Genomic DNA, 12,323 nt, shown 5'->3' with positions numbered 1-12,323 from the left:
TAAGGAGCTACATTTTGGTAAGCCAAATCAGGGCAGAATGTATACACTCAATGGTAAAGTCCTGGAGAGTGTTGCTGAGCAAAGGAACCTCAGAGTGCAGGTTCATTGTTCTTTGAAAGTGGAAGCACAGGTAGACAGGATAGTGAAGAAGGCGCTTGGTATAGTTGCCTTTATTGGTCAGTGCATTGAATATTGGAATTGGAAAGTCATGTTGTGGCTGTCCAGGACACTGGTTAGGTCACTTTTGGAATTCTTCATTCAGTTCTTGTCTCCTTGCTATAGGAAAGATATTGCTAAACCTGAAAGGGTTCAGAAAACATTTACAAGGATGTTGCCAGGATTGGAGGGTTTGAGCTATAGGGAGAAGTTGAACATACTGGGACAATTGAGGAGTGACCTTATAGAGGTTCATAAAATTATGAATGGCATGCATAGAGTGAATAGTCAAAGTCTTTTCCCTGCAGTTTGGGAGTCCAAAACTAGAGTGCATAGGTTTAAGGTAAGAGGAGAACTTTAAAACTGATTTGAAGAGAAACATTTTCACACAGAGTGTGTGGTGTGTATAGAATGGACTGTCAGAGAAACTGGTAGAGGCAGATTCAATTACAACATTTAAAAGGCATATGAATAGGAAGGGTTTGGAGATTAATTTAGGATAGCTGTTTGGCATGGACATGTTAGACTGAAAGGTCTGCTTCCAGGCTGTACATCTCTATGACTAGGGATATATTCTGTCCACTGTTTAGTGAGATTGCAATGAGACAGCACAAATTAGAAAGTAGTTGTTTCCAATGGGTATATACGGAATGCCCAATTATCTGACAAAAGCAATTAATTAAACAACATTTTTCGAGAATTAGAAAGCGTCTTGGCAAAGGGGAACAGCTAAGAGCGTGGGGAGTAAAACTCATTGGATGAATGGTCAGTTTCTGAGCCTAAACATTTTATGCTTCAGTATTCAAAAACATATTAAATATATTGATTTGATTAAAATTGGAAAAAGCCTGGGAAGTAGGGGATTTCTTGACTGAGCTATAAAGCTGAGAAAAATAAATGGAGAAAGGAATAAAGTATTAAGTTTGCTTAATGAACCTGTATCCTCAGTATTAAGTGTCTGTTGGCATGTTCCAGTTTCTTCTGTCGTGTTTCAAAGTCTTTTGCTCTGTGTTGTTCTTTTTGAAGCCTTCGAATATAATCCACAGATGCCTTTAGAATAGTGCCTTTGTTCCAACGCATGTCCCTGTTAAAAGATTAAATATTAGGCAAAAGATGCTCAAGGCAAATTTAGATTACAGTAAAAGCTTGTATGAGTAACTACCAGTAAACAACAAAACTATCTTAAAGGGTAACCTTAGCATAACCCTTTCAAATTAACTGTAAGATGATGCCAAAAAGATATTTTAATATATGGTTTAAATCTCATTGCATCAACGTAACATAATCACAAATTATAGATCAAAGACTGCCATGTGGGAGCAACTGCTTTGGTGTAAAATATGTTTTCTCATTTTTATAAAATACTGACAAATTACCAATATTAATTAAAATTAATCCAAATTCCCTAGATTCAAGAATGGACTCAGTGGATTGGAAATTAGTCAACATTAAACATCTATTAAGAAAGGAAGGAGAGAAAAATGAAGAAAGTAGAGGAGAGTTGGCCAGATATCCGTTATCATAAAAATGATGGAATCCATTAATAAGCAAGTCTTATTAAGAAAAGTATAGTTTCACCATACAGAGTGGACATAAGTTTATGAAAAGGAAATTGAGATTAATGAGGGTGTAACTTGTAGGATAAAGGGACGGATAAAGGGAGGCATGTAACAGTATTAATCTCAGATTTCCGTAAGGTATCAATAGGTTCCATACAAAAGGAAATACACACAAACAGAGTGAGGGATCATTTATTAGTCTGGACAGAGGTTTGACAAACAGACAAACAGATTTGAATATGCACAATCAGGTTGACAGACTGTAACAAGTGCAATGCCACCAAGATCAGTGCTACAGCCTCAGCTATTTACAATCTATTTCAGTGACTTAGTCAAAGAGGCCACATTATGCTAGTAATGCAAACATGGGTGATAACATAAGCTGTGAGGAGGTAACAAGGAGCTTCAGAAAGATTGTACTCCTTATTGAGTTCACTTAAAGTTAGCATACAGATATAGCAAACAATCAAACAGTTAGGAAAGCAAATGACATGTTTGTCAAGGTTTGTCCCGAGCAGCGCCGTGACGTGGGACTCCGTGCTCTATGGTCTGTTCCCCGGGACGCACACCGAGACGAACATCAATTGTGCCTGGAGGATCATCAACTCAGTGAAGGACGTTCTCTGGGTGGTCCGAAACTTGTTGATCTTCCAGCTGAAGGAGTTGACCCTGACTGAGTGTAGCAGACTGGCACATTCAAAGGTCCAGGACTATGTATTGAGGGACGCGCTGAAGCTTGGGGCAGCTGCCGCCAAGGCACGGTGGGGAAAGACCACCATGTAACATCTGCCTGCCTAAGAAGAACAGGGGGTCCACGCAGTCACTTGGGCTCTGCTGACGCCTCAGCTAAGTATATGGACATATGATTGATAAATGTACAGACCTGTATATACAAATGATAAATTCTGATCTTTGTATGCAAATGTTTATGTATGTATGGCATGACCAACTGTACAGACCATCAAATTTATTTTATGAATAAAATATATTTTTGAAATATAAAAAAGTCTTGGCCTGGATTACAAAGCGATTGGAGGAAATGAATATGGAGATTATGCTACAATGAGACCATACCTGGAATGTGATCTGCAGTTTTGGGACCCATATTTAAGGTACAGCTAACACTCACCAGACCGCTTCCAGGGTTGAAAGGATTAGTAAATAGGGCTACCCCCAAGGATAAGGGGGTAATTACACTGGAATTAACAAGGCTTGCTGGGATAGATTCCAAGAGGTTGCTCCCCAAGGCTGAGAAATCTCAATCACAGGGATACACAGTCTCAGAATAAATAAGTTAATCATTTATGATATGGATAAGGAGAAACAACTTCATTTAGACATCTATGATTCTTTGGAATTACCTATCGCAGAGGGTTATGGATGCCCCATCGTTGAGTATATTTAAATCTGATGTAGACAGAGTTTTTGTTTTCTCAGGAAGCTGAGGGATATGGGAAGCAGAGGAAAGGTATGTTGACGCTGAAAATCAGGCATGATCATACTAATCATTGAGCAGATTCAAGGGACCAGGTCGTTTACTCTTACTCCCAGTCCTCACTTCTAATAAGAATAGTTTGCTAATTGTTAATTATACAATACATTATAATACAATAAATTAAGTTAATCAAAAAAAGGCAGGCTCCCTGAATTAATCAATTCTCTGGTTTTCAATTTGTTTTGGACCTATCTGCTTGAATGAAGGGGTCAAACTCTTCCATCCAGCTCGTTCCAGCCTTGGAGTGCAACTAAATTCCTCCATCTAAGTATATGTAGCAACTACATTAATTTCTTATGCTACTGAACATGGTTCATCTCACAATAGTCTCAAAGAAATTGATGTTACAGGGAAGAATCTGTCTTTGGCAAGAAAACAGTATTAAACAATCCCAAGCTCTGTCAAGTAGAAATGACCTACAAATAAATTGATGTTCCAGAAGAGGAAATCTTCCAACATCATGTTGATTCAATGTTATAGGCTGCTTATGTAAGTTACAAAATGAAAATAAGATCCTTTCTATTAAAAAGGTTAGCAGACTTTAAATGACTCGATTAGTTGAATGCTGGACAGAAAGCCAGAGGTATGAGTTTAGAATTTGACAAAGTTAATTCATTCTTCCCCCTTTTTTATAAGATTGATGAATAAATTAAGTACAACATATTAAGAAAATGGAAGACTGCATGAAATATAAAAGGCTGTAACAGTTCTCACTGTATTGTTAGCACTAACGTTGATCAGGATTGTAAGATTTTGATTATTCCATCAAATTCTGGGATTATATTAACAAATTGTAGGATTCTACAATGGTTTGAAGTAACATTTTAAGATTTGCCTCAGCTCCTTGTTTTAAAACAGGTCTATATTCAATTTGTGTTCGCAAGATAATTAACAGAACAGCTGCTTGTAAGCTTGGTTTTGATGACTTAAAAATATCAAAGAAAATGGCTTTAAGCAATTGAAGGTCTTTTGCCCGAAACACCAATTTTCATGCTCCTCGGAAGCTGCCTGATGTGCTGCATTTTTCCACAGCCACACTCTAGAATTTAAGCAATTGTATCGGTTTTGATTAAACAAGGTGTAATTGCAAGTTTGCTTCTCAGTTATAAAGAAATAAGCAAGTCAACAGTTTGAGTATGATAGCTGTTTTTAAACAAGAACAATGCTTCTGAATAGGTTTCAGATTGTTAACTTGATTAATTAATCGCAACACTAGAGCAAACCATGTATATTATGAACAGTCATCCTGATGTCATGTTGGAAACATTTGTTCTTCATTTATTTAGGGTTTTTGGGGTTGTTGAGATGAAATATTTATAATACTTTGTATGACTGATCAGGGGATGTAAAGTTGTCTATACAACTTTGCTGAATCTGAAAGGATTCTTTATTTGTTCACACAATTTGTTCACACTGGACCTCAGGGAACAAATGGAGGACATTTGTTCTACCTACGTGACCTCTCGTTATAAAGGTTGGGAGACACCAAAAGACTCTCATTTTTAAACCAGAGAGTTAATTTGAATAATTTTCTAATAAAGAGCAAGAAACCCTTGGAATTAGGAATGAAAGCTTGGAATTCAGTCTCTTATGGAACAGTATACTGCAGCTTCTCTTGCATGCTTCTTCTGAGTAACAGTTTAACATAATAGTACTCGAAGAGCAGAAGAAAAGCATAACCTGTAGTGGCAATATTCAAGGAATCCTGGACTGGAAGGATAAGAAACTTCCACATTGTCTTCACTGCATTATTCTGTTAAGTACTTATAAAATCCTGATTCATAAATTTTACTCGATTTATACATACCATTTTTATTAGGTCAGGCACAACCAAAGTTTCATTGTTATAAATTAAGATTTTGGCATTAGAATTTGTAAGTGAGAGTTTTATACCGCAGAATTCCTGAACTCTTATAGGATGCCATGTTTCCTTTTTTTAAGAACAAGTAACTTTGTTTTAGAATATTCCTTATTTGGTATAATCAGAAAACACAAAGGTAAATTTTGAAGAGCAGATGTAAAATCAATGGTAATAGTGATATCTTTCACCATGACTGTATCTGTTGGATACTTTGACTATCATTAATGAAGTGCAATTTACTTTGTTGTTGCAGTCAGTACTGAGTCATTGAAGTGATGATGCTTATGAACAAGGTAACTGCACTTCCAGGATGTGAAAATTAGTCAGTCAACACCTATTTTTGCCCAAACAATCTGTGTGCACTTAAAACACTGTAAGCACAACTTTGTAGTTTACAATAATGGAAAGGAAATGATAAATACTTTTTAAACTGATCTTGGTCTGTGCTGTTTTTAGCTGTTGGTAACAGAAATGGGCGTCGGCATTTGATGGTTACAACATAGCCTTTATCATTCGCTTTAGATAAAGACAGAAAGGCTGTATTCATATGACATCTGCAGCATTAGAAATGGTAGGGCTGTAAAAATGCATAGCAGAGTATCTGCAGCTGAGCAAAGGGATCATGCTTAAAATGGCATCTATCACGTTTTTAATTCAAGCATAAATTGTGGATTGACTAATGTTGCTGATGAGCATTACAACTAGTAAAGAGTCAGATAAAAATAAATTATGGGCTGCAGTTACTTTGGCAGAAACATATTAGAAAGTATATTATTTAGGATCTTATTATTATTTAACATTATTTTGCTGCAGCCTAAATTGAAACAGGTGATCATTGGATTTTTGCTGGAAAAGTTCACTTCACTTTCACCCTTCATTGTAAAAGTAATTGCATTGGTAATAAGATAGAGATCAAATCCTGTTGAACCTGTGTTACACTTATCTTTCCTGTCAGTATTTTTACACCTTCTAATTGGCTTTACTTTAAATTTCAATGGAGATTTGTTATAACAAACAAGAAGGTAAACAGTCAATAAGGAAAACCCAATTATTTAGTGGCAAATTTGCAGCCTGCCCAAAAATTAATTATTTCATTCAAACAGAAAGTATCCCCAAGATGTCGAAGATAAAAAGTGGTTTATAATTTTCAAAGGGGGGGGGGTCAATAAATAGCTAAAAACAAATTCTAAAATTTAACTGAAGCTTTACTTACGGGTCATTGGACTTTGGGATTAACGTACCCAGTTCCTTTATACGATCATTAATGTTGAACCTCCTCCTCCTTTCAACTTGGAGAAAAAAAGTAAAGAATCTCAGTCCAAGAAAAAAAATTTATTCAGAAACAATGAGCCAGTTTTTCCAGGGTTTGGCAATCTCATCCAGATTACCACTTCGCTATTACGAAAGAAAGGGCTTCTACATTTCTGAGGGGAGATTCTGATTAGGGCTCCCTGGGTAATGCAGAACCAAACTTTTATTTTAACAGTTTGCCCAGTAGCCCAGAGCTTTTAGAGGAAGACAAACCATGTCTACTTTTCACAGCAGTCAGCTGCTGTATTCTGCAATATAAACGTCCTAACAGCCACTTTAACAGCTGCTGTCAAAGATAATGTAAAGAAGGTAAGTGTGACTTTAGAGTGCCACATGGACAAGGGAGGCAGTGTGCCAAGTAGGTATCATGCCAAGGTAAGCAGGGTGCCAGCTGGAGAGAGGGTAGTGTTTCAGGTGAAAGAAGGTCTGTTGGGCAAGGAATAGGGTACCAGGTAGGTTGGATGCCAGGTGGGTGAGAGCGTAAGTAAATGTTGAGTCAGGTTGGGTTGGGCTGGAGAAGTCAGGTCTGGCAGGGGATCGGGAGGGTGTGTGTCAGTTCTGAGGTGCTCTGGCCTGGAAATTGGGCTGGGTTCAGCAGATGAAGGAGTGGGTTGTGATAGGGACTAGTTTGGATTGAGTCTATTCAATGTGGGGAGGGATATGGCTGGTCAGTTTGGCAGCAGGGGTTAGGTCAGGTCTGAGGATGATCTTGGTGAGTGGCGAAGGGTATGTGGTGGGATTTGGGGAGTGGTGTTGGTGTCGATTCCTAGGTGGTATTGTCATGCCTTGGAAATGTCAAGTCTGGAAAGCGTAAGTGGTCTGGGGAAATAGAGCTGGGTATGTATGAAGTCTGTTTAATAGTTACTCGGATATTATATTATGTACCTAATAGTCTAACACTTTTGAGTCACTATTTTACTTAATTCCATCAGAACCACTCGAGGTCTCCAATTTTTCTGGAAACTTTCAGGCAATTCCACCACAAAAGAATTGTCCAGAGGAAAATTCAATTCCCTCAGCAATTCCTTTGATGGGATTTCCTTAGGTTTGCCAGGTGAACTTCCATCAATGCTGGAATAATGACTATCTGGCTATCATAAAAAGTACCTCAATAAATCTGACTGATTTGGGGCACAACAGTGGACTGGCAATGCACAATATAAATAGCAAGACATATGCTTAATCCGGACACCATTCATGTTATCTACTAAATAAAAGCAAATTACTGCGGATGTTGGAATCTGAAACCAAAAGAGAAAATGCTGGAAAATCTCAGCAGGTCTGGCAGCATCTGTAAGGAGAGAAAAGAGCTGACATTTCGAGTCTAACTGACCTTTTGGTCTCTTATGTTATCTACTAAGTTGCCTCCAGGATAAGTCAAGTAGATCTCCTTGAAAGAACCTCACTGCCATGAGAGAATAAAATGAAATGCTCAAATCCTTACACTTTTAAAAAAAAGTTAAGCATATTTTGAATTGGATAAGTAACATGTGTAACTATTTTGTGATGTGATTAATAAAAAGGAAATAGAGAAAAGCGTACTCAAGTTATGATTGTCCTTCTTCTGCCTTTCCTTGGCTAGTGCTCTGGCTTCAGCTTCTGAAAATAAAAATTTCAAGTTAAGAACAGAACTGACGACCTGTGCAGGAGCAAACACTGCCTTTTGTTCCAAAGCTCAGCGGTTCAATTTACACCAGCATAAGAACATCAAATAATTTGGATGACACAATAAAATATATTTTTTAAACTGAAAGAATAGTGCCACTGAGTTACAATGTTATCAGCAGCATTTCCTGATCACACACAAACAATAATGGCTGTTGAAGTGTTGAATGATTGAAATAAATTCTGGGTATCAGAACTTGCCTGGTAATAGAGCATTATGCATTTTCATAGAGGGACTTTTAAAATGGAGTTCCATGCCTGCAACCATTGATTCTGTGAATTATATAGAAAACAATTTATACTACAAATAACATTTTACTATTTAATAAATATAGGGCTATTTTAGCAATCTATAGTGACTGAAACAGTGAGATGGGCCACTATAGTAACATGATTAACCAGCACTGTTACCAATTCCCTGATGTAGTTAACACTCATTAACTTTTCATCACTGAAATGATTTTGTTTTGACAAATAAGTCGCATAGTAATGTCAACTTTCACAACTGTGAAATGTTCTATCTTAATTTTTAGCACGATATTAAGTTGTACAATTGTTCTAACCTTTGCTGTTTTTGTGATCCCTGGGTCAACCCTTCTTTTATAAAGACAATAATCTTGATATGTAAAATTTTAAAAAATAGACTGAATTGAACAGTCCAATAAAACAGTTGCTGAGACATGATGTTGAATTAACCAAATCCAATAACTGCACTGAAGGTAGTGCACAAGGTTTGTATTACATGCCCAATGATCTCAGCAGCTAGCTAGTGTTAACTAGAGTATTCATATCTTATTGCCCTCCCCTTCCACCCCTCTCATGCCCTTCCCCCGGCTGACACATTTGTATGATGTGAGTTGCGAGCACATTTGAAAGCTGGACTACACCATTTAAACAGAGTGTGTAAGAGGCTGCAGCAGGTTCTGGAGGTCATAGACTAAGAAAATCTATCCTGGGAAAAAGTGAATATTAGTTAAAAAAAAGGGCAAGTACATGTGTTGAGGTTTATCCAGGACTGCACTGGAGATCTTGTGAAAGGACATGGAAAAGATGAAGTGTTGTGTTTTAGGGCTGTGGATGGGGTGGGGTGAAAGGGGCTTGGAGTGGTGGAAAGAAACCCTCCAAATTTTCAGAAAGCTGTAGGATCGGGTTGTCGGAAAGGTCAATATCTCGAGTCAATCCTCAAGGACTTGGATGCAGTGCTAAAAGTAGTTTAACAATCTCAATGAGGTCAGTGAATTCACCTTCAAATGGCATAACCATATCAACTGCACAAGTGGATATCACTCATGTCACTATGCTCGTGCCAATCACGTGTCAATTATAACTCATGGCTAACAAGCATACGCTTGTACTCAAAATCACATACTTGTTCATTTACAAGATTCAGACCACATCACAGACTGCCAAATATTCAACCATGACAACCACATCAACTAAACTCACTTAAGAGCATATACTGGCATATTTCCGCTTTCATGTTGGTTCGCAACTGGCGACAGCAGGAGACAGAAGGGCCTGCCTGTCCTGAACCCAAGGGTGAAGACAGTTCTAGCCATTTTCTTGATGCGCGTTGCTAAGACATAGCCAAAAGCTGGATTGGAACCTTCACAGATGATAGCAGCCTCCTACCTAATACTTCTGTTACATTCCACTTTCCCTGAATGTCTCACCGCGTGGTGGCTAAAAACTGTAGTCAGTGTATAAGTGTATGGTTCTTATTTCCCTTAATTTTCACACCATAACCTTATTCTGGCACCATTTTCCTTTCAGATATCCACAGTGTTTGGCCCAGGGGAAAAAAGAACAAGAAGATTATTAAGACATACCCCCATCACTAGATTGTATTCTCAACATCAGTTCAGACAGTGATTCTGCACAAATCTGAAGTAAAATATTAGTGGTGTATCTGCATATGGTGAGACACCAGGCACAAAAAGCCCACAGACAGAACAGGAGGAAATAAGAGTGAACAATGCCAGTTAACTGCAGAGAATAACTTCATCGAGGTTATGTTAAAGAGGACTCAGATGAGCACTTCAGTGGGGCATAGTGGTTGTATTACTGGATAAGTGACTTAGAGGCGTGGTATGAAAGACATGAGTTCAAAACCTGGGGTACTGAGGAAAATCTGGGCAACTGGGGAATTTAAATTACTTAATTTAATTAATTACATAAATTTGGAATAAAAAGATAGTCTTGATTATGCTGACCACAAAACTGCCAAATTGTTCTGAAAGAATCCAATTTCATGATAGAAATGTTAGTAGTGACTGGTGGAAAGTAGTGTGGGACATTGAGGTGTAGGGGATGAATTCTTGTTGGTATTGCAAATAGACGAGGTTTCTATGGCCGGCACAAGCAGAAAGCAGCTAGTGAGTTTAATGCCACTCTTCATTCGAGTCAAGTGTTTGCTGTACTGCTGATGGGTAAAGCTGTCTCCTCACGATTGGAGACTGTACAGTGTGAAGCAAACTGCTACACATCCTGATACCTTCAGTGTTAGGCTTTGTAGAACATCTCCAGAAAGCATAGCATGGTTTCAATTCATCAGTGGTCTGCTCCGTCATATTTCACGTTGCAGCATGGCTTCTTGTATGCATGCTGCATGTGTGTGGGTCCAAAAACATTCTGACTGTTGCCAGGATATCAAACATTGACCTGGATGATTCATTGCCAATGGTCACACCAACTGGACAGCAAAATAAGAGTACAAGATAGATTTGCAGATAGCAGTGTCTGTAGTAAATAGGAATCTGCAATACAAGGACATCTGTGATCTTGGTGAAGCTGGTGTTTGCTGTACCTTCTCATCTTTGATGTTACAAAGATGTGCTGGTGTCAAATATTAAAATGAAACTTTACCGGCTGTTTCTGTTCATTCAACTTCCACAAAAAGGCAGTTTTAAACTGATATAAAGAAAATCAACTGAAATCTAAAATGGTAAAACTAACTTGTGTTATGTGTTGTCACATAACATCTCCTTGGGATGGAGCCAGAGGTCTTGGCAGAGACAATGACCTCCTGTTCTTGTATCAAGATGGAGAACTGATCATTCAAGAAGTTAATGATTAGAAGCTTTCGAACAAATCACCTCAGCTATGAAACAATGGCTAAATGGAAGCAAGGTAGACATGAGCTTGTCCTCTATGTTCTTCAGAATATGGAACTGACACGGAGAGAAGTCATAAGATACATCCTTTTATGTGAGTGTTTGAATTTGGATTATGACAACAAAAATTGCTGGAATCCAAAGTAGAGAGGCAGGGGGCTGGAAGAAAAAGCAAGCCAAGCAGCATCAGGAGGTGCAGAAGTTGATGTTTCGGATCTAACCCTTTTCAGGATTTGAGCAGACAAGACAGCTGCTGCCAAGGGAGTACTTCTTGGAAGAAAACTGTGAATCTTGTCTGTGGCTTGAAAACCAGCCTGAAAATGCTCCTGGTTGCAGGCAGAAAATTGTAAAGGAAAGTTTCAATCCAGCAACAGTCATTCTATGAAACGAGGATCCATCAATCACTACTGTAAAGTAATTGCTTCACTGAGAACCAAAACGTTCAGGTCAGTGAACTATTATTGACTTTACTGTACATTTTATTTGGCCAAATTTAAATATGGAATGCTCTGTATTGTTTAGCAAGCTTGGATATGAGATTATGTCTTTCTGCATTATTTTCCTATATATTTTTAGTAAGTTTAATACTTTAGCCTGAATGGGTCTTAGCAATAAAACTAACTCCTTACACTCAAGTTTAACTTGAGTTTAACTCAAATATACCTGTCAGGTTTATTTATTTGCAAGATGTGCACATCCTAAATTGCCAACCTAGCAAATTTTTAAAAGTTCAATAACCTGTTGAGGTCAAATGAGGAGTGGGAGAAAAGGAAACCAGTTACTCCACTTCACCTGGTCATAACACTGGCAAAAGGAAACAAAACATAGTTAGGGCACCTTGTAAGTGACCTCCTTCTCCAGCAATGAATAACAAACATGAAATATTAAAACATCATCTGGAAGATCCATAAGACTTCAAGACCAGGTCCAACTTCACAACCATTAATAATGCAGTCTCTATGCTCTCCTATGGTTGCAATATTAGTTACAATATGTTGCAAACTGCAGTGAGGGGATCATTTCTGAAGCACAAGCATCACAATATACCCCCAGAGAAGAACAAGGAGAATTGCCGCCTGAACATACACAGTGAACAACACCCTGCGGAGAGTCTTTGTCACCCTTATCCTCCTCAATATTCCAGCATCGTGTTCTTCTATTTT

At 38.1% G+C, this 12,323-nt stretch overlaps 1 protein-coding gene across 2 annotated transcripts in view; it reads right to left on the bottom strand.

Annotated features, from left to right (window-relative positions):
• The window catches only part of LOC122559083 (microphthalmia-associated transcription factor-like), a 171,995-nt gene that overhangs the window by 4,378 nt on the left and 155,294 nt on the right, over nt 1–12,323 (bottom strand). For both annotated transcript variants that reach the window (XM_043708335.1, XM_043708336.1), the window contains exons 7-10: nt 8,249–8,320; nt 7,925–7,981; nt 6,285–6,360; nt 1,093–1,240 (exon numbers count right to left, since the gene is read on the bottom strand). In XM_043708335.1, coding sequence (XP_043564270.1) covers nt 1,093–1,240; nt 6,285–6,360; nt 7,925–7,981; nt 8,249–8,320 — 353 coding nt within the window. The remainder of the gene's footprint in view (nt 1–1,092; nt 1,241–6,284; nt 6,361–7,924; nt 7,982–8,248; nt 8,321–12,323) is intronic.

Source organism: Chiloscyllium plagiosum, chromosome 18, assembly GCF_004010195.1.
Source record: "Chiloscyllium plagiosum isolate BGI_BamShark_2017 chromosome 18, ASM401019v2, whole genome shotgun sequence".
NCBI lineage: Eukaryota > Metazoa > Chordata > Chondrichthyes > Orectolobiformes > Hemiscylliidae > Chiloscyllium > Chiloscyllium plagiosum.
Note: the sequence above shows the minus strand (reverse complement) of the source record. Positions and strands in the feature narration are given on the sequence as shown.